The sequence below is a fragment of the Penicillium vulpinum genome (assembly GCF_028829585.1).
Source record: "Penicillium vulpinum strain IBT 29486 chromosome Unknown utg000001l_segment0_segment0, whole genome shotgun sequence".
Classification (NCBI taxonomy): domain Eukaryota; kingdom Fungi; phylum Ascomycota; class Eurotiomycetes; order Eurotiales; family Aspergillaceae; genus Penicillium; species Penicillium vulpinum.
The window spans coordinates 4,952,987-4,980,355 of NW_026643241.1; the positions used below are offsets into that span (position 1 = coordinate 4,952,987).

A 27,369-nucleotide genomic window follows, 5' to 3' on the forward strand; every position below is an offset into this window, starting at 1 on the left:
CAAAGGGCAGATATACACTCACCTAGTACGCGTGCAGGGAGAAAGGCCAATTAGACTTTGCAGCGGCGGAGGTGGAAAGGTAGAAGCAAAACCGGGCGCTCCTTTAGAAGGTGAATAAAACCATAAAACGGTAAGGACTACCGGTTACCTAAAGGATCGCCTCAGCGTGCTGTGTTGGCCTGGTAACTTCTTTCAGGGAAAGACTGTACAATGGTGGTATATTACAGAAATATTTCCGTTTCAGTAACCTCAACAATTACGAGCCTTACAAATATTGTGGCTGATCTGTCTCGCAATGGTGGCTGTGCAGATTTGATCAGAAGAGCCGTATTTACCTTACGGGCAGAAATATTGAGCTTGTGTATCAAATACGAGACCAAAATCGCCACAACCAAGCTAGTTCTCAAAATGGTGCTGCTATTAGACCACGGTTAAGTATTCAAATTGGTCTGCGCTTGCGATTGCAATTTTCACAGGTTCAATAATATAAGGTCAAACGGGGTTTTAGGGTAGAACTGGGTTGCTGGGGGCGGCATGGGGTCAGGCCTTGACCGCTAGTCCAGAAATATGCGTTAGTGGACCTGACATACGTACTCCAACCAGCAGAAATCTAGCATTCCCAAGTCATATCAAGAAATGTTGATGGTAAGCTGCTTGAGTATCTGTCAGGCGTAAGTCTAGGGTTCCAATACGGAGCTGGGAGGCTGGGTAGCAATGGGGGGAGGGGGGGCTTTTGTTGTCGTCTTAAATCCCAATAGATTGAAAACCAGGAGACCGTGCCTTCGCCCAATCGATGCATATTCCCTAGCTCACTCAAGCCTTGACAGGAGAGTTGCTTGGTTAGACAGGTTGGAGCCAGCGGGCAAAAGGATGCCTATAAAGTTAGGATGGAATAATAAACGAGGACCTGCACGCACGACTCTCTCCATAAACGTAATATGGCCGAGAATATACTACCATATCATATACCTACTCGATGGCGAGGGGAAAACGAATCCTTCCATTTCTATTCGCATCCGTACCATCTTTCCACTCTCTCTTTTGGATCGACAGAAGCGGCGCTGCAAGTCCGAGCACTTCTGAGCGCCCGTGCCAGTACTGTACAGGCCTCCTATCAAGTGGCCAAGCTCATCAGCCTTAGGGCTTATACTTTTGAGCCTGTTAGCGAACTCATAGTATGGGAGGGGCCATCGTTGGTATATCTCAGTCGACTGAAGCACAAGAAACTTGAACGTGTCCCTGCATCTGGGAGAAGAAGACACAGAGTATGCGCAAGTAGAAGTGAGTTTTAGTAGGTGGGATCAGACCGGTGGGTTCAACCACGGATCTTTCTCCTCTCAAATCTCAAGGAATCCAGTCAGCCACAGGACCCCTGCGTAGTCTTTCGGGAACTACATCCCTTTCATAAGAATGGAGCCCACTTATATCTGTTATTTGGGCCTTCGGAACTTGTCGCAAACTCAGAGTCCAAGCACCAAGTATATATAAGACACGTCCTAGCAATCAGTGGCTTAAATTGTTCCGTCGGTATTGCGAACTGCCTTATTTCGGTGGCATTCAGCAGTGCTGGACTTCAAAATTGACAACTGCCTCACGCTATAGTATGCAATCCCCCTTTAATCTTGGATCCCCCCAATGTTGAAAGGCGTCTGCTTCCACGTCTAGCTTTGGGATAACTTCCCATTATAAGCAAGCTTTCCTTGTCATCTGCGGTATCGGAAGAATCTGCATTATGATGTCACATTAGGCTTTGTCCGAACGGAATAATTGGGTAGGGACAAACTTGCCGACGGTTTGCAAACTTATGAACAGTCTGATTAGTCCTTAAGGACAGCTTGGGGTTGAGATGACTGGCTGCGTTCGAATCTAGCCCATTTCGTAGCCAACGGATTCCAGACAAAAGTCCTTCCAGAATATTTAGATTTGATTGTTGTATTCAAATGGCCTGACCTTCGGCCTCATGAGTGATGCGCTGGAGTGCCAGCCGCCTGTCCTCAATTATATATTGCCACTTGTTTGTTTCAACAACTGCCAGCAATATTTCATTTTCTATGGCCAATGCTGCGCTTCTCTCCTTATTGGAGATAATTTCTAAGGCGAAGAAAAACAGCATGTCTAGTGTAGTGAATCAGTCAGCCGAATGCTTCAATGTTGGGAGCTCCGAACTTTATATACGACGTAGATAGTTCTATCCTCGTATATGTGGTATTTTCGAACGTGTGCAACCGCTCTGTCAATAGTCGCACTTTTATTTTTCCCAAAGAAATCAAGACGATCTTAGTCCGGTTCGTGCATAGTTATGTTGGCCGAGTGTTCAGTTCATTCTCTAAGAGTGTCCTGGAATCTAATACCTGTATCTCCGTTGCTCCGGATTGCTAACCGAAGATGATGTTGGACTTGATGACTGAGCCTGCTAGGTTCCGATTAACCCAATGCTGATGACAGTCTCCCTGAAGTAGTGTCAACGAAAGACAATATATAGCATAGTCTTGTTATTAAAGCCTCGGTTATCCTTTTGGTAGCTTTGAGGTTTTCCAGAAGGGCACAGATGCTCCGCTGCGAGCTTTTGCGTGGGCAGTGGGTCCAGTAATATTGATCGGTTCGATCGTATCATCGTGGGCGCGAGATAAATGCCAATCTGGAGTACGGTCAGTTGATGCGGGACAACAAGTGAATGAAGGCTGAACTCACTTTGGTATATTCAGAAGCGGTCCTTTTTTTTGTTTTGTTAAGTAATTTGGAGGCAGAGAAATGATGAAGACCATTGTTTTCGAGCAAGTGGCTAGATATATATCCCTTTTGAAATGGTATAGCTTTAGGCAGAAATGCTAGGGGTGGGGGACAATGTTAAAGGTTCCTAGGATTCAAATGAAATAGCTATGGGCCCTTAGGACTCTGGTAATACAGCTTAGTGGGTTCCTTGGAATGTATGGTAGGCTCCCAGGAACTCATCGAGTATTATTGTTGTTGGTTTGTCTTCGGCTTACCGATTACTTAGCAATGGTGCGAAAGACAATACGTTTTATGCCTAGGAAATTTTCGGCTCGTGCGCTCATTGGCGAGAGAAGTGGTTTATTATCGTCAACTGCTGAAAACTAATTCCTTCAGTTGCCGATACAGGGAAGGGTTCTAGATCTTCAAGGAAACCTATCTAATCGCCCTCGCCCTGGCCCAAAGCCCGATTAGGGTATTCCGAAGGGTATTCCCAGGAGCATGGTCTGAAATGGGAAAATGATAGGTCAATTGAATAGGCCCACTGTGGCCTTTTACTTGGATAGGAATGAGACCGCTAGGATGAACGGTCACGTTGACGGCGCCAGTCCTTTTTTGATGGGACGATAGGCGATCTAAATGAGAAGGGTTGCACGTGACGGGGCTAGCGTGTCGCATTTTATTGATGTAGCTTACTCAGGCCGCTCATCCCTACACTCAGTGAGCACTCAGTGATCAAATCAGAGTGCTCAGATGATGATCAGTGAGTGGATCAGAATGCTCACGGGATGATCAGGTGATGCTCAGTGAGTAGATCAGTTGATTATGTAATGACCCATGATCAAGTCAGAATACTCAGGGACGTGCTCAGTTTTACTCAGTGATCAAAAAGCGGCAAGGGGTGAGCACTAAAACGGAAAGGGAAAGATCTCGAGCGCCAGGCATTATCCGGTACATATGTATGTTCTATGTGCCGAGTACGGGAGTTTAGGCCTTTGGGATTTTCCTAAATTAGGGTACAACCGCTTTATGAGGACGCTCAGTCCTGCTGAATGAGTATTTCAGGACAGGATGATCACCCAGTGACCACTTGCTCCAAGGCTTATGCTTAATTATAACAGACAGGCGCTAATACATTCAAAATAGAAAATAGTGAGATGGAATTTTCTGATGGCCCAGAGGTAATTGAATCCTTGTTTATATATATAGGTACATGTAGATTATCACTGATCTTCAATATTCTTGGTCTCTGGTCAAAGTCGGCTTATTTAGCCACTACTCCGTGAAAGCCGTTGGATTGATTACGGTAGCACCATAGAGCTTACGTATTCATTCATTTCATTTGAGAGGTAGAAAAACACAGTCATTTGCAATAAAACATGATAGATATCACTAGATGGTTGATCCTCCCTGAGCCAGATCAGACAGCCCAGACCATTCAATTGAACACGTGTAATTTACTCTACATAAGATGGTAGATCCACCGTCGCTTGCTCCAGCGTCTTGAAATCAGAGAACGAAACATTGTATCCAAGATGTCGCTTCAGCAGTTCGTGAGTGATGAAGCGCTCTGGCATGTTCCCCTGCGCATCCAGGAAAGAGATACGGGGATTGGTATTGCTGATTCTCTGTAGCTCGTTTGCAAGGCGGTGGTGGTTTGGACATCCATCTGCACCCATCAGGAAGATCGTGACATAGACCCAGGATAGGCCAAGAAGATCAAGCTGGAATTCGTTCATGTCTGCTGCTTCGCCGTCGAGTACGATAAGCAGTCTCAGTATGGGTGTTTGTGGACCGGCTTGCCAACCATACATAGGGTGGTAGACTGCTGTCCCGAAGTGTTTTTGGAAGTGGAGCTCCTTGGCTCTTTGCCAGCCTAACATCAGTCGAGTTTCTCCTCCGAATCTAATGTTTGACCATATTTGTTCCAAATTCTGGTGGTTGATGAGGCCTGCGTAGCGGGCCTGATTTGCGAAGGTGACGAGTTGATAGCCTCGAGTATCGTGGTCATGATTGATCATTGCTTGGGAAAAGCGATGTATGACGGCCTTGGCGATATCTATTTCCTGCAGTCAGTATCCGAGGTAGACTGGTCGGAGGTCAATTTAGTCACCTTTGCTCTTTGCCTGCTTAGAGACGGAATAACCTGTAATGAGATGCTCATTATAATACGGGAGAAGGGGTGGAGAGTTCATAGACTTTGAGGCCTCTAGGAGAATCATAGTTTCATCTAAAGGAATTGCCGGCTCCGCAAAGGATCTGAAAGGAGCCATGACCTGCTTCGAGTAAGCCTCGATGGATTGAATATTGCAGATATCGTCGGGTGAGAAGTATTCTGTAGGTGTGCTAACTGCAGATTCAATTCTAGATCGAGCCATGTTCATAGCAGAGATGGAATCGGGCTTCGTCTTGTTTCTAGCAATGCCGTCTGTGGTATTCATGGCCCAGTATAAACGTTCCTCGGCAAGATCTTTGTATCCTCTCCAACTGGGTGTGACTCCTCTCCACCCACCAAATGCATCAATGATCAATTTGAGAGGGCTGGATGTGGATTTTGCCCAAGCCATTGGAATAGGCTCAAAATATCCAGCTCGGAGGAGGTGAAGATACTGAATTGGGCGCCGGGCTCGAAGATCGGCGACCTTTTGACTGATTCCAACTGTTTCTTGATAGGCTTCCACAAGCTGCCGCCATTCTTGACTCGGCCATCTGCCTTGCTCTTCTTCTAGGATGGCCGCGCGTAGCTCTTTGGGATGAATAGATATCTTCCCTGCTTTCTCCTCTGATGTGTTCTTCGATAACATCCTTTTCAAACTACCAAATGCCGATGGCTTGGAGCTTTCAGTGAGGGTACCTGAGGGATTTTTTTGATGAGAGAGCCCCTGTATAGCTGGTTGCTGGGTATCAGGAGAAGCTGTGGCGTCAGACTCATTTGATACAGAGGTTTCTGTGTCTTCGGTATCCCATATGGATACTGGCTCTTTGGCATCAATGGCAGTCTGTGCCGCGGCATTGAGGGATGCATTCAACTGTATCATCTTTTGAAGATAGTGATTGTAACCGGACGGAGTAGGCCTCGCCCTAGTGTAAGTCCCGGGAGTCGTAAGTGGAAATAGTGAGGGCACCCGGCTATATGGGTTTTTTGCGATGAGAGCTGACGAGTGACTGTCATGATAGGCTGATTCACCTGGTCGGAGAAAGAGAAAGTTAGACCGTGGCTGCAACGCAACTGCTATCGTGAAATTGGCCGAGCTTACCTGGGTAGATGACTGCTTTAGACCATATTTCCTGAACAGGAAGCCTGGCAGCCTTTCTTTCTTTGTAGTTGTGGACATCGCAGTTACAATTATAAAATTGCGTAGTATGCTCTGGCTCGATATCACTATTGAAAATGCCACCCGCCTGCTGGATATTATGTAGGGCGGCCTTCATATCTTGCTATTAGAGCAGATAGACGTTAGTCATTTATCAAGATAAAAGGATTATATGTCGTACTTCATCTTTAGAGCGGAGGTCAGCGGCTCCAGTGAATGCGTTGGTGTAATGATGCGCAACCCTGTTTATTGCGGAACGTGCATACGGTGGGGGGAGTTCCGCATATCAGCCCCAGAATCCATACGAAGGGTTGTTGGATCGGACAAATTTGGAGCTATAGCCTCATCTTGGCTTTCATAATACTGACTGATGGCATCGTCAATATTTTCCGCCCCCTTGAATAGATGTGTTAGTATAGTTGGAAAGAGAGGAGATCAAAGTATCTTACCTCCAAAAACCTAAGGGCAGTCCCTTCATTAGCATCTGGAGCGATAGCAATAAATTTTGCTATATCATCTGTTGATGGTAACATGGCGGAGAAGAAGTACTACGGAGAAGATGTAGAATAGGGAGTTGAATCTGAGATGTCGCCTTGTCTGACTGGCGGGGGTCACCAGATAGAAAAAAAAAAAAAAAAAAGGACCAGAAAGTGCAGGGATCTATATAGTAGTATCGAGTCAAAGCAACCCCCTCGTTATCTACCCTAGTGCGTGTTCATGTTGCCTGACTGGACGACTGGTACCTACCTACACTACGGAACTCGGAGTACTAACTAGACCACTAAACCTGAATTGGCACAGGGCCGAACAGATATCGGCAACCCCAACTCCGTATAATTGGCCGTTTCTTTACTAGCTTACCAGATTCTCGGTATACTGTCTTTTCACAAATTAGATCATTTGGTTTGATTGACCTAATCAATTTCCTACAAACCTTTCTTTCGTCCTCCAGAACACACATATCACGCTATTCAGTGCAGCCCTCTGGTCATCTACAGGACCACCCAGAGACTAACGAACCATGGTGATATCGATTTACGATCAGCTTGAGAAGTACTGTCAGTGCGTGCCACTAAGAAAATATGGTAGATCTCGTAAAGAGTAGAAGTGAGCTAGATCTTTGACTTATTTCAAATACAGAGAGGACCTGGAATAATGGAAGAGAGCAGCTACTCATATCTCGAGATACCGAAGTACTGACTCGCGTAAGGCCCGAAACCGGCGTGTTGTAGACAGGCATTGGAATCCCATAGACCGTCAATATCAATAAAGGAGGTCTGAGAGCAAACCCTTGTATATCCTATCTATCCCCTCGCTATTCTGTAGACCAGATTCGACTAGAAATATTTTCACATACGTCCCATGACCTCCTTGGCTATGCACTACTGGGCCTAGGATCAGTCTAGCGGTATGCCACAAGCTATTCCTTTATTATATGTTCATTCAATTTGACTATATGCCTCGACTCCGCGAACCATCAATTGTCCTGGTAGCGTTATGCCCAATATGGAATCAAACCTCGAACTCGGGGAATCTTTTCTCGAGGGTTCTTTAAGAAAGAAGACCCAGGAAACATCCAGAGTCAAAGCAACCACTACTTTAATCATCCTCATCGTTCTTCTGTCTCTGAACATTCCCATTGCCGACCTGCTCTACACTCCTCCACCTTACACAAGTTGTCGACCTCTCCTACCGCCCACTGTGGATCATCACGCAAAGAGGCCAAATCAATGGGCTGTCATTTTGATCCAATGAGTTTCTCCTGGTTACCAACAGACTGTTACGACGCAGAACTCACAGAGAACTTCCTTGGCTTGACGATTACGACGAGCTATTTGTTTCGTGGGGATACCATCTGCTCCACTGCACGTACACATGGCGGAAGATGCACCAGGCCCTGTTGCGGGGCCGGCCTGTGGATAATTACATCGGAAAGTATAATCACACGGCGCACTGCGAAGCAATGCTTCTTGCACAACACATCGAGCACAACAGCACCAACACCATTATCCAGACTAAGTTTGTCTCTTGCTAGATAGCTGGCTATGGGAAATGGCGTCTACCTAAAGTCAGCTGCATGGTATGGTAAAGTCGGGATTCGCATCCCTGCGACCTGGAAATACCGGACCCAGGCCCTATCTCTACTAGCAGGGGTAGGAGTTTATGATTATCGATCAGTATATGGGGAAGATCTAGCGATTAGTGGAAATGACACGGTTATTTATGCAGACGCTTACGCGGCCTCATATCAATATGTAGTTGACTACGGAGATGGTATCCGAAATGCCAGAGAATGATCTATGGTCATAACCATTTATATGCCAACAACAACCTCTCAGCCAGTAGGGAATTGGCTCTTTTAAGATCTGACTAAAGTGGAGAGTGAGGCATGGAGAATACAAAAACACTATACAGAGAATTGATTAGTAGCTTTAAGCAATAAACTCCAAGCCATTGAGAATACTTAGATGCATTGTACGGAGTATACAAACGAACTTTCTAGTATAAGCTTCCAAAGGTTGGATATCTCACATTGCCAAGAGAGGGGGGGGCCCGCCCGGCGGCTTCCGATGCACTGACCCGAGGCTCTATATTTCCACGCCTAGTATCTTCCCAGACTCTCCTGCATATACGGAGGTGCTAGCGTTCCACTGGTTGTACCTTGATAACGACATTGATAAATGAATTCTCCACTTTGGAGCACTAAAAAAGTGAACATATTACTAGTAGTGCCGCCAGGATCACTAGGCGGAGCGGAGTCCAATTGAATTCTTATAGTAAGCCCTTCCTTTGGACAAATGTTACATTGATTTACTACATATACGGAGCTCGGCGCTCGGAGCTCCGGGGTATAGAATGGAGTATACATATGATATCATTTGAGATGCCCTAGAAATAGACTAGTGTAATAGTAGTAGACCGGTATCGCTGTAGTAGATTCTCAAATAGTGGCCCACTTCCTCTCCGGCCTGATGGTTCATACTCCAGGCCCTGCTCAGCATGAAAGCGTTTAGCTTTCTCAGTAAAGGTGCCTGGTATGACCGGCTGGAGCAGGGCAACGACAGTGAGCTCGAGAGTCCAGCTCCACCTCAGCAATCGGTCTTCCTACGTCCTGTCGGAATCGCTATTCATGCCCTACTAGCGGTGCTCTGGCTATCTGCATCATGGTATATCATCTACAGAGACACCTGCCGCCTTAGGTTACAGGCCCTCGAGTTTGGTATGATTGAATTCTTCCGATTTTAGGTGCTCAGACTGACAAGCCAGGCCCTACTGCAAATTCCGTCGAGTATAAAGATGTTGTCTTCGAGATGAGTGGGATGGGCACAAGAGCACACCCAGTCACAGAATACGAAGGGCCCCCAACACCAGCAAACAATGTCAAGTGGTACGAACTATTGAGTGGTAGGACTTATACTCTGTACAACGCTGGTCCTTTTCTTTAGCTAATAAACAGCCGGCATTATCGCTCTCGATGACACCATGTATCAAGCACTGGGACAAGAAACAGAGCCCGCGTCTGATACAGATAGCACGCCCTTGATTCAACTCGAGGTGTTCCACCAGCTCCACTGCCTGAACTCGTTACGTCGGCTGATCTGTAACAACTCCACATTTACCACGGGCGTAAATGCGGAGATGCATATGGGTATGTCTTCTTCGTTCTGGGTATTTGCTCAGACTGGCTAACAGATAGACAGATCACTGCATCGACTATCTCAGACAGGTAAGCCGGTCTCGTTCTTGTTCCATTTTCAACCTGCTAATTGTGTCTAGAGCATTATGTGCCACAGTGATTTAACGCCATTGGTACACATCCCACGTCCCGGTGGCGCGAGGGATGACGGCACGGCCTGGATCCCTAACCTCGCGGTCAAGCATACCTGCCGTGACTTCTGGAAGATCCACGAGTGGGCGGCACAGTACAACACCTCTGGGTGGACCATTGAAGGGTATCCTAATCAGGGAGTGGCTCTGGCAGAATAGCTCATTTGTACATAACCAATTAAAGAAAAGAGCGAGATCCAACCAGGTAAAGTAGGGACTATGATACATAATTGACCTTTGGCAATGGTTGACGGTGTTTTCTGCTACAATCATTGGCATGACCAGTGCATCCGGCTGTATGTCCCGAGGGGGTGCTGATGAGATAATAAACAATATGCAAATATTGAAAAAGGGAAAAATGATACCGTTAATTCTTCATAGATGCGACCAGCGTCTACTGCCTTGTCAACTATAACCCAGCGATCTACTAGTACTAGATAATTCAAAACATGCCCGCCGTGATACAAAACCAAGCGCAATCTTCCCCAACGTAATGGTACAGGCGTGAGGACTCGTGAAAACATGAATGTCAAGCTCCACTAAGACCAACCGGTTAGGTCCTCATTACTGCACGACCTGAGAACAAATCGTCAGTGCTGACCGATACATGGCCAGAGCAGAGGGCTCAAACCTTCTCCTGCAAGGAACCCATCCACTGATCCAAGCTGACGCTTTGATCGGCACGATCCTCAACTAGCATTGTCTGAGCCCAGAGACGCAGACCGGGCTCGCCATCTTCGCGGACAACGTACAGGTGAGGCACGATCATGCTGCCCACACCCTTGGCCCGGTGGTCCCGACTCTTCTCAACCACTGCCCGCACGCGCTGGTTGAACTCGTTCTCAACATCAGGGAGGGTTTGCTTGCCCACCCGCAACTGCGACTTGTCGGGGACGCCGAAGACATCCTCGATAAGCTGCGAAACAGCATCGCGGCCAACCCAGAGGAACTGGGTCTGACCATCATCGATGAGGTACAGACCGTAGGGCACGAGGCGGCCCGAGGACAAGTTGACAGGAGGGGGCAGGAGGATTTCGCCGGTTTGTGGATCAGGCACACCCGCATTGTCGGGCATGTCATGTAGTGAGTACATTCTCGGGTAGATATATTGAATGAGGAGCGGCAGGGGTAGGGTCGACAGAAGGCAGAGAGCTGCGGAGCGCATGTCCGTGGGGATCTGGGCGGATTTACGAAGACCGATCTAGAGAGTATCGATTAGTATAGAACAGCTATCACAAGCGGAATAGAGAAAACTCACGTTCTTGATCATTGCAAGGAACAGGACAGGCAAGGCTCTCAAGTTGGCAGGGAACTGGAGGCCACCACCGCTAACGCTGCCACCCGCAAGCTCCTTACGGTAAGTCTGCAAAAGCTCCACAATCTTGGCCTGAAGAGCCTCGCGAGCGGGCTCGAGGCCGCTGCTTAATGTGCGCTCCACAGCCTTGTGACTGAAGAATGTAGCAACGGCCTGCTGGTCAGCCGAGGCGTAGACGTCTGCCAGGTTCTGGGTGGTTGGAAGTGCCAGGGTTAAGACACGAATACGACGTTCACCGTTGCAGGTAGTGTGAAGGACAGCCGCCTGCATGCAGACGACCGGCTTTGTAACTGTCTCATCAATAGCCACTTCTACCACGTAGGCCTGGTCACGAGGGAAGGCTGGGAAAGCACAGAGGTCGGAACTACGGTTGAAGAAATTGCCGTAGAAGGTGCTCATACGTAGACCGGTGGTTGCGCGCACGCGGAGAACGGCCTCCAAACCAATCTCCGACGAGATGTAGTCAGAGAACTCACGGGCGAACTTCATAGCATCTTCAGTCCGTGCAGCGTTCCAGCCAGGGTAGAAGTAGGTCTGACCACCAGTGTAGCGGGGCAAGCAGCTCAAAGATGCCACATCTTGGTATTGTGATGAGAAGAGGAACATATCCACAGAGACTTGAGATTTTGAACATTCGACCGCAAAGCTCTTGTAAAAAGAGTTTGCGGTTTGAAGCAGACTTGATTCCTTGCTAGTGCCCAGTACCTTCTTGTCTTCTCGCATAGTGAGCGCTCCGTGACCAATATTGGGCAAAGATGAGCTGAGAACGGTCATCTTTCCACCGACGGGGGAGATTAACTTGTAACCAGCTCGCAATGCCGCACCCATAGCACAGCTGTTGTTTTGAGTAGTCTGGAACATCTCCTGCAGCTTCTTGAGGAAAACCTCAATGTTCTCCCGGCATTCGCTCAGCGTCACCAGGAGATCACCAGGGATGGGGAGGAAAGGCTCGTCCAGATCACTGACAACCAGCATGCGGGGCTCCGAGGACCCTGACTCGTCCCGGGGAATGCTGAAGTAGTGCAAGCTTGAGTCCACAGCAATAAAGCCGAGGCGAGTACGCCGGTCTGCGTTCGGGATGCGATCAAGGCTCTCCTGGATGGTGCGAGCGGTGGTGGCCAAAAGACCGTTGGTCACTGATGCATAGCTTACATCGATCAAAAAGAGGTAGACGAGAGGTTGAGGAGGTCGGACCATGTATTCCTGCGGGGCAACGAATTCCACCATGCTGTGGTTGAGATCGGCACGCAGCGCACGATCAGCGGGCTTTTGCAATGTAGAATCCCAATCAAAGGCCTGCGGCACATCGTTGGTCAGGTTGCACATATTACAACGCCAGCGGTGGCCATGGTCGAGGAAGGTGACGAAGGGGTTAATATAGGAGCGGCAACGTCGGCATCGTGAGATGACTTGGTCTGGAATCACAGGAATAGGGTCCTCGGCGTCGTGAAGAGAAGCATACGGTTGGATGACAAGGGCGAAGGGCAACTTTGACTTTTTAAGAAGTGAGTTGGTTGTGGGGACAGCGTTGAGCGTGGATCGCATATATTTCGTAGGGCAATTGGCTTCGGGTGATGGGTAAACACTGGTCTGTCAATTGTTAGCATATCGACCACATGCGAAGTATGACATCTATACATACTCCCGGAGGCAAGATGACTGGAGGAGGGGGATAGTCCAGCTCAGCGACGTTGAAAGGTTGGGATCGAAGGTCCGTGGGGTAAAGCTGGTTGAGCTGGACTTGAGGTCGCATAGGGGCTTGGGCCACAGGCTGCACGGGCGGCATGTGGTGGGGCTCGCTCATGCCCATTCCGCCAAATTGCTGTGTCATCTGGGTGACATCGGCGGCAGCAGGCGCGCCGTATGATGGTGCTGCGGGTTGCATCTGGCTGGGGTCAACACCATAGGCGGGTTGTTGATATCCTGCAACTTGGGGCTGCTGGGGGTAGGCCCCGTAGGCACCACCAGCTGTGGGTTGTCCACCGAGCGCGGCATTGGCACCGGAGCCAAAATCAAATGCCTCACCAGCGTACGCTCTCTTCTTCTTTCCAGTTGCGGCTGGTGCGGGCGCGCCTTGCCCATGGACCGGGGACTGTGTGGGTTCTGGAGAGCCATAGGCGGGCTGGGCATACCCTTCCTGAGGAGGGAATCCCCCTTGTGGTGCTGCCATTAGGGTTGAATAGGTTGTGTTTAGTCGTACTGAAGGGTTGGGAGGAAAAGAAGGTTGCGCTCGTTACGCGGGTGGAATCGATATGAGAAGACGGGTGGTAACAGCTCCTGGAACCCCCACAATCAGTTTCTCATCAACGGGACAGGGCGAATCTGGTTGCGTACAGAACAGGCTGTACCTTTAGGAAACCCAGAAATATCACGAAAGGCAGTAGCGAAGCAAAGGACAGCTCACCAGAAGAAACCAAGGGAGTGTGAGAGAGGCGGTGATGATGGTCTACGGTGGCCTTTAGGTCGGGGCCCTTCAGCCAATCAGAGGACGGGGGACATGTGACGAGAGGCGTGTTTTTATATTGTACGACAACATCTGATATTGAGTATAAGACCGTTGAGATATCAATTTTGAGGAATTTATATTTGTTATTTATTCTTGCCAAGCTGATCTATATATATTTCCAAGTATCTGGGCTTGCACTGGGAGTTAAGCGTTCATATCTGACTAGCGCAGGGCAGATCTGTAAATCATATTGCACTATCAATGATATTGATGAGACTATAGCATTTCCTAGATAATCCTATTGTTTAACCTGCATCAAAGCAGTTATATATCCCTATTGTGGTGCTTGAATCTCGAAGAATGTACTATAAAACATATGTTGTAGAGCGAAGAGGCGGTTGCCCTGCCAACAACAACCACATTGGCCGGTGCACAAGAGAATCTCCTCCACACGTTCCACAACCTTCAGTTCTGCATACACCGAGTAGTTAGTTTCGTTTCTTTGTTTCTTTGCGGAGGACTTCATTGTTCTTTTTTTTTTTGGCTTTACACTTCGTTATAGTCATTCCTTCAGTTTTGTTTGGATTGGATCGCAGACCTGACGTCCAGGACCCCAGATCATCATACGACAATTGAATGAACATCCCGCCAAAATGAGTGTCCGAGTTGTCGCGCGTATTCGTCCTCTACTAAAGTCCGAACGGGAGGCCGATGTAATCCTTCGTACAGGATCTTCCGCTGCCGCCGACGCCAAATCACGTCAGTCCATAATCAGCGACAACAGTGACAAGAGTGACAAGAAATTGGCGGCATTGAGGGACAGGGATAATATCGTCCGGATCCCTAACCCCAAGAATGAGGGAGAGGAATATGCGTTCCAGTTCAATGGCGTGTATGACGCGGATGTATCGCAGCAGGAGCTGTTCGATGCTGAAGGTGAGTTGCTGTTTCAAGCTCGCCAGGTCTGCGATGGGTCAGTGTATTGATTGGAGTAACAGTGTCACCAACGATCAAGCATCTTCTCAACGGATTCGACGTGACTCTCTTCGCATACGGTGTCACTGGAACAGGCAAAACACACACAATGCGTGGCGGGAAAACCCTGGCTGATCGGGGTGTGATTCCCCGCCTTCTGAGTGGCATCTACAGACGCAGCCGGAAGATCGAGAAGGATAGCAATGGGGAGACAACAGTCCAGGTTGCCCTGAGCTATTATGAAATCTACAACGATAAGGTGTACGACTTGTTCGAGCCGCTCGAGAAGCGCACAATGTCAGGTCTTTCCCTCCGGGATAATGGTGGCAAAACTGTAGTTTGCGGCTTGAGCGAGAAGTCATGTACTACTCTTAAGGAGTTTGAGCAGCTCTATGACCAGGCCAACACAAACCGATCTACCTCCGCGACAAAGGTATGATATCGTGCTAAAAATCAGGATATAGGTTCTCTTACTAAGTGTCCGAATATAGCTCAACGCCCATTCGTCTCGATCTCACGCTATTCTCGGCGTGAAGGTTACCGTCACCTCTCCTGGCAAGGTTCGCGTCAGCACTGCTTCCGCTATTGATCTCGCAGGATCCGAAGACAATCGACGGACAGAAAATGATAAGGAGCGCATGGTCGAATCGGCTAGCATCAACAAGAGTCTTTTTGTTCTGGCGCAATGTGTCGAGGCTATTAATAAGAAGCAGCATCGCATCCCATACCGCGAGTCCAAGATGACAAGAATTTTGTCCTTGGGCCAGAACAATGGCTTGACAGTGATGATTCTTAACCTCGCGCCTGTACGATCTTATCAACTTGACACAATTAGCTCTCTGAACGTCGCCAATCGCACACGGAAGATCGAGGTTCGGGAAGTAGAAAACGATCCCATGTTTAAGGGTCCGGCGCGGCCATCGATCCGGCCATCCATGGGCACACGGCAACCTTTGCGTGCACTGACAGCTTCTGTGAACGTCAATATGCCGGCGCCCGTTGCAAAGGACTCCACAGAAAAGGAAGACGGGAAACCAGTGAAGGCATTCAGCGTGTATTCGGACAAACCGCAATCCAAGCTTATTAGTCAACTCCGGAAACCGGAAGCGCCGAAACGCACCTCGATCTCGAACGCCCCTTCCGGTCTTCCATCATTAAAGTCCGCTCGTCAGCCTCTGGGCGCGCAACCGACCACTCGCCATGACGACTTCTCGGCTGCTAGGATCGAGGAGATGGTCGAGAGGAAGGTTGAGGAGATACTCGCTGTGCGGGCTGTGAGCGAAAAATCGAGGCAGACACAAGTCTATGAGATTAATGAGCAACTTAAAAGGCGATTGGAACAGTTGGAGCAGCGTATTGATGGCTCAGAAGATGCCCGCGCCGAGGGTCTCTCATACCTGCTGATGGCCAAGCAACATCAGGCGCGTGGCGAAGACACCTCAGCATTGAGAATGTACCAGCTTGCAGCTCCCCACTTCCCTCACAACGAGAAGCTGGCAGGCAAGATTGCTGCCCTGAAGGAGCGCGTTCATGCAAAGGCTTGGGAAGAGAAAACTCACTCTCCGCCCAAGGGGAGGTTGGGTAGCATGCTCTCAGTCAAGAAGGATGTCACACAAACCCTCGGCAAACGCCAAGCAGAGAATCATGAGAATGACTACATGGACCAGACTGATGCCGGCTTTTCAAGTGACGAGGATGTTCCTCGCCCAAGACAGAAAAAGCGCGCTGCAGCCAAGCTCGGTCAGATCGAGGAAGCCCCCGAACTCCTTCATAGTGGGGACCCGCCTCTCTCTCCCCGAACTATGCATATTCTTTCCATAATCAACTCGCGGGACGTGAGCCAGATCAAATTGCTCAAGGGAGTGGGCGCAAAGAAGGCAGAGGCTCTTGTTGACTGTCTCTGCGAGATGGATCAGGCATCATTGGATACAAATGATAGTGAAATCATCTCAGACCAGCCCCAATTCCAGGTCAATAGCCTGGCACAGCTGAGCCAACTGAAAGGTGTTGGAGTCAAGACGGTCCAGAACATGAGACAAGGAGTATTGGCTTAATTGCTGCATTTTTGGGCGGCAAATCACGGAGCATAATCGGTGTTTTTTTTCTCTTCTCTTTTCATGCATCATCCTTCAGCGACGGTGCTACGGCGTTTTCGTGTCTATACTCTTGCTAGGTATTTTGGTCTATCTTTTGAATCCATCTTAGGTACTTTGAGGACATTCTCATTACACCTTTTGTTGTGATAACCTTTTCATCATAATCGCCGATCCAAGATCTTCTTTTCCGGTTGATTCTTTTCCTATGTTTACCGATCAGAACGCTGGGCCCTTAGGTGGCCTTTCTCACAAGTATAGTATGTTCAACATCCTTTCTATTATTCTTCCCTGGTGTCTCTTTCATTAGTACAAGCCTTTGAACCGCTTGCTGGCACCGAGTTCATTACATCAAAGACCCAACCCCGTCAGGAGGCCCTTCTCTTGTAAACCCAGCTCCTCATCCAGTTTGATCCACAATCTCGATCTAGCTTCTGAATCATTACAATATGCTTTCATAGGCCCTTCCCAGATCCGATTGATATATTTCCCTCCGCCACGCCCAGTTTGTGCGCCAACACCCTGCTTCTTAGGATCTGGCCCAAATTCTGGACTAGTAGCCGCATTCACAATAGCCAACCCACCCTGTTGCGACGTGATGGCGACATAGCGCAAAACCAAGCTCAGTCCACTTGGCGCATTGCCCGCATCCTCAAGACCATCCCATATACCCGAAGCCACAAAGCCAGGATGGATGCCATTGACTGTGATGTGGAGGTACTCGGGGTTTTTGAGGAGTCGGGACTGCAGCTCTACAACCCACATTTGGTAGTAAAGCTTATTGTTCCGATAAGCGTTACCCCTGCTGCCCTCTTCACTGTTAAAGCGTTCCAGATCGAAGATTCCTAGATGGTGGAAGCATGATGTGGTACAGATAACTCTCGGCTCGGCACTGCGAGCTAGAGATGGTAGGAGTCGAAGGGTCAGCAGTACATGGGATAAGAAGTTGACCTGAAAGATTTCATCAGTGTCTGTTTGTATTCATATGTAATAGAAGTTTAGAAAGATAAAAGAAAAAAACGCACCTGATGAACCATGTGGAACCCGTCTTTTGTTATAGGGGTTTGCTTGGTCGGCTCAGCAATCCCGGCGTTGTTGCACAGGATATCCAAAGCGCGATCGCATTGCAGCCATCTTTGACAAAAAGCATCGACGCTGCTGAGATCTGCCATGTCGATTGGCCACCATTCAATAGTGGACGAATGGCCGTACGCAAGGGCGAGCTCTTTGCATTGGTTCATAGCGGCTGTTGGATGCAGTTCCCATGCAGGTGGCTCACGACAGGCGAGGATGAGGTTTGCGCCCCATGACGCAAATAATTTTGCTGCTTCGAAGCCAACGCCGTTATTGGATCCGGTTATAATGATCCATTTGCCGGTCAGATCGGTACTGGGGACATGTTGGTCTGTGAGGAAGGTGGTATTCGTCCCCCTCCCGGCCTGGAATAGATCATTTAATACTGAGAAGATCCATGAAGCCATGTTAGGATAGGGAGTCTATCATGAAGACTAAGGACAAAATGTAAGTTCCTGGAGCCCGGGATAAGGGTCGCCCACTATATATTAGGCGGGAGCCTAAGGTTTTAGCCGTACCTTGTTGATTGCGAGATTACTTCTAGGTGCTAGCCCCGTCAGATGTTTTGAACGTCATCAATTCTGTTGCCTTTGGGATTATCCTAGTAGATTACACTCATTCCATCTTTCGTGGAGATTTCAGCTTTGGTGGTAGAGCTGGGTTATTGCTGGGAGTAGGTATGGAAAAAAGGGATGAAGTTCTCGAGTATGTAGACATCTATTTTGTCGCCTGTTATATTTTGAAATTCTTCTAATAAGGGGGAAATATCTAAAAAAAAAACGCCATCTAAAAAAGTCTCCGAGAAGACATCCAAAAAACCACAGACACCACAAGGCCGTCTATCACACTGCGGTAAGTTTAAACCCTCCAACAGCCCCCCTAGCAAAAACAAACAAAATCGACCCAACAATCATAACAACACCAGCGAATGTCTGTAGCCCAGTATAACCGTCATGGAGAACAACCGGCACCAAAGCACCACCAATAGGAGTGCCAGTCAAGGCCGCAAACGAGATGACAGCAAAGAAAGTGCCATTACGCACGCCCACCTCGCGGACATCGGAGATCTGCGCTACAAGAGCTGGTGCAAGTGAGACAAACGCACCAGAGCCGAAGCCATATAGAGCGCTGAAAACAATTGCTGGAACGTTGCCCTTTGACGGTAGCCAGAGGGCTAGGACGAGGATAGCCGAGAAAAACGTTGTCAGAACCATCATGTTATAACGGCCGACCTTGTCAGCGAGATAGCCTGAGAGTGTGCGGCCGAAGATACTATTTATATTTTGTTAATTCATCAACGAGGGGATATTATTGAGCTAGAAATGGAAAACATACCTCGACGCATTCAAAATCGGAATCAGATACCCGGCTAGATTGGTAGACATGCCATATCTCTCAGCCTGGCTAATAACAAAAGTGAATGGCAAAAACATGCCCCAGAAAAAGCAGAAAGAAGCAGCAAGCGTAAGTACAAATTTAAGCTCAGCCAACGGCCTCATGAAACTCAGGATGTCGAATGGCTTCGGGCGATGCGGTAATCTCGACTTCAGCGTGAGATTGGCAATACCCAACATGAACAAAATAAGGAAGGCGCAGATTCTCATCGCCCAGGGAAATCCGACTTGAGGGATCAGTTGGGTGACCATGATCGGGAAGATGACTCCACCCAGACTGGATCCAGCGGCTGTTACGCCGAGGGCGAAAGCACGACGCTTAGCGAACCAGGTGCTGACCGAGTTGACGGAAGCGTTGAAGATGGCGCTTGCGCCGATTGGGCTGCAGATTCCTTGAGCAAGGATAAATTGGTAGTATTCTGTTGAGAGGGAAGCCATCATTAGGCCGAAGACATGAAGGATTGTGCCGATGAGGAGGATCCACCGCGGTCCGTAGCTGTCGAACATAATTCCGAATATTGGGCCCTGGGGAGGATGTTAGGACTGGTTTTGGGGATATAGTAAACTGGTACTAAGTGAATGGTATACGCACGCAGAAGAACATAGTGAAGGTTTCTAGCGATGTGATCCATGTTACTGTACTAGTAGAGAACTTGCTCAGTTGGTGACTTTCGTAGTATGCTTGGAAGACTCCAATACCTGGCTGATATTAGTGTCTGTTCAGTTCATATATTCCGACAGGACTAACAACTGATCCAGCCAAAGCTGACGAATAGACCGCAGAAAGCTCCTAATACGACCAGCCATGCCTGCGCACCTCCATCAGGCGGCGGACCGATCACTGGTGTCACGGGTGCTGGACCAGCAGCAACTGATTTCTCGATAGGTGATTCGGCTTTTTCAGATGATGCGAGTCCTTTTTCCAGATCAGCATTTCCATGCATACTCATGACCAGAGTTGGATTGTTGGAAATATGTATATTGGTGGCATTGCCGATAGAGGAGGCAACCTTAGTGTCATCATTGGCCATCTTTGCTCGGCTTTGAGGAAAGTTCGACTTATAGATTTGGATCATTAATCTGCTGAGATATTAGAATATGCCACCGATTTATAGCTCTCAGGAAAGTATAAAATTAAGGAATAAAATTGTGCGTTGAATCAAGTTCGATTTAAAACTCTCCTCAACGTCGGCGCAGAGCCGTTTGGTCCTAAAGTTTTAGGGCTGTGGCAGATTAGAATATCCAGAGCTTCGAGTTTCAAAAATGCCAAGTAGGCCTATAACAAAGGCTAAGATTGAGATTTAAATCATGTCGTAGGAAAAAATATTGGAAACCAAAAAAAAGTACAAGCGCTCCTTCGGGTCATCGCTTTCTAGCTACCCCGTACCTCCCTCCATGAATACCGGGTAATGTCTGGCAAATCTCGGCTTTCCCTTCCCACTCGAGTGCTCGCCCCTTGCCTCTTTTTGCTCACTGAGTGAAACTGAAACTTCCGTTTGCTGTTACAAGTCCAATATCAGACAAATTCAATGTCCTCGATTTGAGAACAGCCAGATTCATCTCTTGCTCCTCCTCAGAAGCTTCAATAAACTCATTGACCATAAAGATACCAACCATCCTTGCTGTCTGAATTGCTACTTTTATTTCCTCGGATACATCCCCTATCTCCTTATAAAGCGTCGTCCAGAATAGCTAACGTAGTTCGATATACTGTGGGTGAAAGGCTATGCAAGTTGTCTTCCGGATACCTAGAATGTTCTCTAGCCCCCAGATATATAGCAAAAGGACCTACTTTATCATCCCGCCAATCAAAAATGCCAGTAAGGTTACCTGTTTAAATAGCCACGTGGATTTGATTTTCAAGAAGGTCCTAGTTATTAATTACTATATGATAATTATCTATAAAGAGAGATAGGAGCTGGCTTTCAGGTATATCTAGTAAGGGCTAGAAACAGCTTGGTAATTCGTTGATTATACGGTCGAGGTTAGAAAAAATATTCACTCTAGATCGAGGCTTCACTGAATAAGGGCATAGATGGCCGATTACGCCACGCACAAGAAGAGAATCTAAATATTATTATAATAGAACCTCGAGATAAATAAAAGTAGGCATACATAGCCAAGCTTTCTACAGTCTGTTTCAGAAGAGGAAGATTCTCAGGCCTGTGGAGAAAGGTGTGTCACTCGAAGAAGCACATCCCCAGATATACAGTTCATCATATATAATTGTAGAGGGTCTAACCCATTAATATACTAGTCGGTAAGATATTGGCAGGTGGGCACCAAATATCCGTAGATCTCCTGCGCAGTAGCTAGAATTTTGGGATCTAGAGTGTTGCTAGGACCACGAAATTGGACTATGAAGACATCGGTGCTATCGCTAATTTGAACGTTGTAGCCTTGACAATTCCGCCGTTAGCAAGTGTAGTAGCTACTTGATCGCAGATCTTCTCGGTGATTGGACTATATCGTTGGAAGAAATTCTGCAGTTGAAAATTTGATAGAGCATCCATATTGGCTGAGGCTGATATCGAAACAGTGCACTCAAGGCTTAATCTATTTTAGTCCACGAAGGATGTTGGGATATGAGAGGGCAAAAATTGAAGTATTATGTCACCCAATCAATGATCACTAGGGAGGAAAATCAAGTTTGGAAAGAAATAGGGGGAAAGAAACAAGGAAGCGAATCGAGGGTTGGTTGGGGGATGTAGAGGTCCGAGCTGGTTACGGAGTAATCCATACTTCCGAGCCCTTGGAAGGTCATATTGGCTAGTAAGCGGACTCTGAACCCGCTCGGCCATAATCAATACTCCGTATGGAACATAGGCATACTCTTAGAAAGATTATAAGGGCAACTGCATATATATATATCCGCGTGAATCTAAAGACCGAGGCCAAATTCGCCGATTATCCGGGATATTTGCTTGTTCTGGAATAAAATACGTTTCTAGATTATTATTATTGTTGTTGTTGTTGTTTTTGTTGTTGGATTTGTACTACATTTGATATATATATCCTGAAATATATAAAAACATAATTATATTCAATCTGTAGATACAGCTGAAACAGATCAATCTCTGATATCAATCTGGTTATAAACCGCCCGTGAAACTGGTGGATGCTGGGACGCAGGTCTAGACCTCCCCATAAGGCCCTCATTAAAGCCCATCCTAGGCGGCCTCTGTAATCGCAGTATTACGACCTTCCACTGGGTATATAAAGTTCAAATTTAGAATCTAGAATTATAGTAACTATATAAGTATAAGTTTTTAATTTGAATAAAATCTAACTGGTAGAAGTCGAGATACCATTAATCTTAATGTTTTGGCAAGATATATTATAGGAGTACTATTACTTTCTATGTGAACTTTTGTAATTTATAAATTATCTAAACAACGCGCTTTTTTATATTTTTAAACGTGATTTAGAGAAATAACTATGTTGTAGTAATCAACTCTAGATTATTCAAACTTAATATTACATTAGGGATAATACTTAGAAACGAGGGTAAAACAAAGGGTAATTAAAAAAAAACTAAAAGGGGGGGTTCAACTTTAGATTTCTCGGTATATTTGTGTTGTTTGGGGCCTGTCGGGCCCCCATTAAAGCCCAGTGGGCTTTTACCCCGGGCCCAAAACCTAACCCATTTGCGGGTTGGGTTGGGTTAGGCTCTGGGCTTTATGGGCCGGTGCGGAAGTCTACGCAGGTCATCCCGGAGGCCATCGGTCTTGGTAAATCTATTAACCGAAGTCACATAGTCACGTGATCCAACAATCCCGGTGTAATCCTAAGCTCCGCCCGCTGAGGCCGCAACTCCCAAGGGATTCCATACAACATAAGAGCATTTCACTACCGAGCCGGGTATATTCCGTACTGATAATGCAGTTTTCGAGTTTTGTAGGGTTATCACTGAATTCAGGTTCAAACCGCCTAAAAATCATGCGATGTATAGGTTTGTATGGCAGAAATAGCTTCATATTCATAGGGTTAAATGCTACCTAAGCGGGCCTCTGTAATTGTAATTCAGGTATCCTCATTTTTTCTGCCATACCAAATTAGCGCACTAAGGCACCATTATATGCATTATTAAATCCGAAAGTAGCCCTGGCCACTATGCCCCTGCGTAGTTAGGGTTTGAAGCCGAATAGTATCAAGCTTTGAAAGCACTCTCCGGTAAAAAAGGGACTAAACCGGCTGCTCCGAAGGTATTTTTGATAGTCTCCGATTTAAAAGCTTCAATTCGTGCTCGAGGGTATGCTTTGAGGAAGTCAAGTTTATCAATATTGTTGATCCCGTTCCGCATCTTCATTTCAACTAGCCGACTGTACGAACGTTTTAACACCGCAAAACAACCAATATCCAGAGGTGGTAGAAGATGAGATAAAATTTAGTGGAGTGCATTTTGGGGTGATGACAAAGCAATGAACACTCCCGAGGTCAAACGAGTTACTCCAACTAATCATTCAGCCACGGATCCTGGAGTAGATCCTTCGCTGTCTTCCTATCTTCAGGCCGCCACTGAAGCATCCCTCTCATGAAAGCTATAAACATCTCCTTACTTTCTCCCTCGAGGAACTTTTCCGACAGCTCCAAACTGGCTCCTGTCGGAATCTCTATGTCTTGCTTCCATCTCCCTGTAAGATTGCCTTCGTAAGCCTTTGCAAAGTGCATTGAGCGAGAAAAGGATAGTTACCATCACTGGTGAAGAATTCATGGCTTCTTTTTCCACGCTGGAGCATATCTAAAGGAGGTGGCCCTAGAATACCCATGACTTCTGCAAGATGCGCCCGGGTCGAATACCCTTTGCCATCAGGGTCATTTCCATAGAAAAGGTGTCTCCCCTCAAACAAATCCCACACCTATTATTCCTGAGTGGTTAGTATATGATATTGAGAGTGAAGAGTGAACAGGCAAAGCATACCACAACACCAACATTCCATATGTCAACCGGGTAGCTCCAATCAGTCTTCAGCATCACTTCCGGCGATCTATAAATATTTGGCTGTGCATCATGATTCCTCTTCTCATCTCCTCGTACGGCAGAGCCAAAATCACTTAAAACCGCTCGACCAAACACTTTCGGCAAGTCGAAACGCCGTGAAGCATATATCGGCAAACCATTGACTATTTTGCGGGGTGAAGGGCTCTTCAGCTCAGCTTGGGTAAAACTTTCAAGGATGGACTTGTCTTCTATTTCTTGGAGAATATTATCGCTTTTAATGTCTATAAGAATTTGTATTAGGGGAACCGCATTTTAACAAAGCCTTATGGATACGTCTTACCGGTGTGGACAAGCTTGCATTCAGTGTGCAGATAGTCAAGTGCAAGAAAGATCTGCATAAGACCAGCTTTGAGGAGATCTTCGGTAAATCGATGGTTGGGATTGCGATACAGGAGGTCCCTGAAGCTCTCCCACATCGGATTCTGAACGAGACACGGATGGTCGCCGCCTGAAGAGGGGATCGTGAAGATATCCAGCGCTTTCCTTATATGGGCATGGCCAGGATGCCATGAACGCCCTAGGTTTAGTTGCTTATAGATCTGAAACTCTTCCTGATTACCTTCGTCACTAGTGTAGATTTTGAGTGTCACATATTGATGACCTCTTGATTGTTTCAGTGAGTCAGTGTTTAGTTAAAACGAATAGATCTACCTGGACTTACTCAAGATCACGAGCGAGCCATACAGTAGAAGTAGTCCCAAAACCAAGTTTACCAATAATCTGGTATTTAGAAATAAGCACGTCGCCAATATTAGCAGGATAATATTTTCCTTGTTTGAACTGCTCAAATCGTTCCTCGTCAAGCACCTCCGAGGGACGGACGGTGTCGAAGCCGCTGGCGGGAAAACACATGGGAGGGGAGGGAGGCCTTCGAAACGCCTTTGTGGCCCATTTCATGATTGTAGCCATGTTGGGCGTGTAGGAGAATAGGCTGGTTTTTGTTAAGGTGAGACGAGAAGAATGTATAATGAAGGTTAACTGGTACCTACCTAGTACCAAGGAGAATGATGACTCATCATTCACGCTGGCACCATGGATCCCTTGTAATTTCATAGGCTACTACTCCGTACATAGGGTGCCAAAAGTCTGTTGACACCCCCTAAACCACTAAGAAAATCGCCTTTTTGGCTTTTTTTCCTCCACGAATTTATATGACACGGTTTTTTTTTTTACAATTTTTCTTATTTCAACATATTTAAACACTAGGATATAAATAATACAAAATTTCTTCGTGGGACTTTTCTTCATCGACTTGTTCACCATCAAAATTCGGAAACCTTGTTTTTGCCCAAATTCACGATATTTTTGACTATGGGGCGCCATAGTAAAACGTTGGTCAACAGACTTTTGACACCCCATGTATTTTCGCCTCACAGTAGGATCAAAGCGCAGAGCGCTAAAGAAAATGGGAGCAAACGAGCCTATTGATAGCCGCCGAGGCTGAATAGAATTCATACACCATTACTCGCTACACCACTGAGGAGGGCCATCCGATTCCCTGAAACACATATTACGCCAGCTCCTTGAATACCAAGTGTCTAGTATATGAATTCAGTGGATACGAGGGACTCGATATAGGAAGGAAGGCGGTTATTCTTGGAATAGCAACAATCCTATCGCTTTATAAAAGGGCCGCCGGATAGGTCCCAAATAGAGAGAGGGTAGCGGGTATATATACAACTTCGTTTTTCAGGTAGGCGATGAAATAGCCCAAACCATCTCTTTATTCTCTCTGTCTTCTCATTCGGATATTCTCCATTATCCCGGAACATTGATTTTGTTCCCAGTCGTGTCTCCGTCACTCCTATACCTAGCTCTTCGGTAAGAGCGAATACACCATGTTGCGCCTCTTTAGCACATCCGCTCGGGTTCTTCTCGAGTGGGCTGGATTTGATAGATACAACTGCTGTGGATAAACTCACAGGCCCAGGAGGGGGTGCTGAAGCGGTATGTTGATACCGGACTTCCTGTTATATTGTTAACTTGAGTTTAGCTCACTGATGAAAAGAACTGCAAAGACTTGGCAAGCTGAAAAGAGGCGACATCAAGTACGTTTGGCTTAAAAAGTTATGCTTGTTGCATTGTGCTGACTCGAAATCAGGTATCAAGATGACAATCCTGTGCACCAATCCCATTTCAACCGTGACGACAAGGAATGGGTTATCAGCGCAGAGATCTCCGGCGAGAATGGTAGGAAGGTTTGCCATATATATGACGATGGCAGTGGAACAACTAAGAAAGGAGAAGAGAGGCGTTGATCTTTATATGTTATAGTCTGTAGCGTGGGGTGATTGCGTGAATTCATGCTATGTTTTATATCCAGTGCTTTATTTCGATCTGCGAACAGTCAAGTCCATAATTTTTCATCAGGCCATGCTTAATCCCAATAACACTCAGAACATCAGGCTATGGTAAACCCTATTGGCACAGAGTAATCACTAATGGCACAGAATACTATACCCTTTTAGGATAGTGTCTCTTGGTATATGATTATATAATTATTTACAGTATGGTACCTATAGCACATACTATCACGTGATAAAAATATACTCTTTCAATTTTGGTTAAGACTTCTGTGTCATTAGTTATTACTCTGTGGCAATAGGGTTTACCTCAGGCTATTTGGTAAGGACCGGAAGAACTTTATTCCAATCCACCTATGATGCGTCATAATGCTATGGAAAATACCAAGGGTATCATTTCTTTACGGGAGCACGAGGACTCCCCGGAATTAACAAATGGTTCCTAGGGATGATCATGCTGTCAAAGTTCCAAACGGATATACGTTATTCTGGCCTCGGAGCGTCGGGTATCCACTTATAGTCCTGACGACCCCCGTCGTTAGAGCCCTCTATCTCAAAGATTTGCTTCTTCATTATTATAGAGGACAATAAACTAGTTATAAACCAACTTGGTAGTTAGCTACGAGAGCTTGGATTGAAGCCTGGAATATATGGCAGAAAAATGGGCTTGAGTGATGGAGTGGTTCTTTCGACTGAGGCTCACGGTCGGGGAGGCACGGGCTCATCTTTGCCCTCATTTTTTTCGGTTGCAACAATAAAGGATCTTTTTCATATTGAACTGTCGGTGCTCGAATGTATGAAAATGATCAACGGACACTGGAAGCGTGGTTACAGAGTTTCCCGGAGGGTAGGGGGTAGAAGCACGACTGCTTCCCTGACCATGATTAATAGGACAGCTCATTGTGCATAAGCG

The 27,369-nt window shown here is 46.8% G+C and overlaps 8 protein-coding genes across 8 annotated transcripts; 3 read left to right on the forward strand and 5 right to left on the reverse strand.

Annotated features, from left to right (window-relative positions):
• Positions 1 to 4,169: 4,169 nt before the first annotated feature.
• N7479_001774 (uncharacterized protein) lies at positions 4,170 to 6,559 on the reverse strand (the record flags this gene model as incomplete). The annotated part of the gene is made up of 6 exons (XM_057249471.1): positions 4,170 to 4,771; positions 4,826 to 5,899; positions 5,970 to 6,150; positions 6,208 to 6,233; positions 6,293 to 6,422; positions 6,476 to 6,559. 6 exons carry the CDS (start codon positions 6,557 to 6,559, stop codon positions 4,170 to 4,172), a joined length of 2,097 nt encoding a protein of 698 aa, XP_057113903.1.
• Positions 6,560 to 7,532: 973 nt separating this feature from the next.
• N7479_001775 (uncharacterized protein) lies at positions 7,533 to 8,061 on the forward strand (the record flags this gene model as incomplete). Its single annotated transcript, XM_057249472.1, is given in 2 exon segments — positions 7,533 to 7,763; positions 7,783 to 8,061. The coding sequence occupies 2 exon segments, from the start codon at positions 7,533 to 7,535 to the stop codon at positions 8,059 to 8,061; spliced, it is 510 nt and encodes a 169-aa protein (XP_057113904.1).
• Positions 8,062 to 9,026: 965 nt separating this feature from the next.
• N7479_001776 (oxidase ustYa family protein) lies at positions 9,027 to 10,013 on the forward strand (the record flags this gene model as incomplete). Its single annotated transcript, XM_057249473.1, has 5 exons — positions 9,027 to 9,246; positions 9,294 to 9,431; positions 9,484 to 9,675; positions 9,728 to 9,753; positions 9,804 to 10,013. The coding sequence occupies 5 exons, from the start codon at positions 9,027 to 9,029 to the stop codon at positions 10,011 to 10,013; spliced, it is 786 nt and encodes a 261-aa protein (XP_057113905.1).
• Positions 10,014 to 10,479: 466 nt separating this feature from the next.
• On the reverse strand, positions 10,480 to 13,339 carry N7479_001777 (COPII subunit SEC24; the record flags this gene model as incomplete). The annotated part of the gene is made up of 3 exons (XM_057249474.1): positions 10,480 to 11,055; positions 11,113 to 12,759; positions 12,812 to 13,339. The coding sequence occupies 3 exons, from the start codon at positions 13,337 to 13,339 to the stop codon at positions 10,480 to 10,482; spliced, it is 2,751 nt and encodes a 916-aa protein (XP_057113906.1).
• Positions 13,340 to 14,268: 929 nt separating this feature from the next.
• Positions 14,269 to 16,644, forward strand: N7479_001778 (kinesin family protein; the record flags this gene model as incomplete). Its single annotated transcript, XM_057249475.1, has 3 exons — positions 14,269 to 14,551; positions 14,614 to 15,023; positions 15,082 to 16,644. The coding sequence occupies 3 exons, from the start codon at positions 14,269 to 14,271 to the stop codon at positions 16,642 to 16,644; spliced, it is 2,256 nt and encodes a 751-aa protein (XP_057113907.1).
• Positions 16,645 to 17,034: 390 nt separating this feature from the next.
• N7479_001779 (Short-chain dehydrogenase/reductase SDR) lies at positions 17,035 to 18,164 on the reverse strand (the record flags this gene model as incomplete). Its single annotated transcript, XM_057249476.1, has 2 exons — positions 17,035 to 17,634; positions 17,709 to 18,164. The coding sequence occupies 2 exons, from the start codon at positions 18,162 to 18,164 to the stop codon at positions 17,035 to 17,037; spliced, it is 1,056 nt and encodes a 351-aa protein (XP_057113908.1).
• Positions 18,165 to 18,599: 435 nt separating this feature from the next.
• N7479_001780 (MCT family MFS transporter) lies at positions 18,600 to 20,182 on the reverse strand (the record flags this gene model as incomplete). The annotated part of the gene is made up of 4 exons (XM_057249477.1): positions 18,600 to 19,029; positions 19,093 to 19,676; positions 19,744 to 19,850; positions 19,900 to 20,182. The coding sequence occupies 4 exons, from the start codon at positions 20,180 to 20,182 to the stop codon at positions 18,600 to 18,602; spliced, it is 1,404 nt and encodes a 467-aa protein (XP_057113909.1).
• Positions 20,183 to 23,606: 3,424 nt separating this feature from the next.
• On the reverse strand, positions 23,607 to 25,062 carry N7479_001781 (protein kinase domain protein; the record flags this gene model as incomplete). Its single annotated transcript, XM_057249478.1, has 5 exons — positions 23,607 to 23,785; positions 23,845 to 24,010; positions 24,073 to 24,374; positions 24,434 to 24,756; positions 24,815 to 25,062. 5 exons carry the CDS (start codon positions 25,060 to 25,062, stop codon positions 23,607 to 23,609), a joined length of 1,218 nt encoding a protein of 405 aa, XP_057113910.1.
• Between the last annotated feature and the right edge of the window lie 2,307 nt (positions 25,063 to 27,369).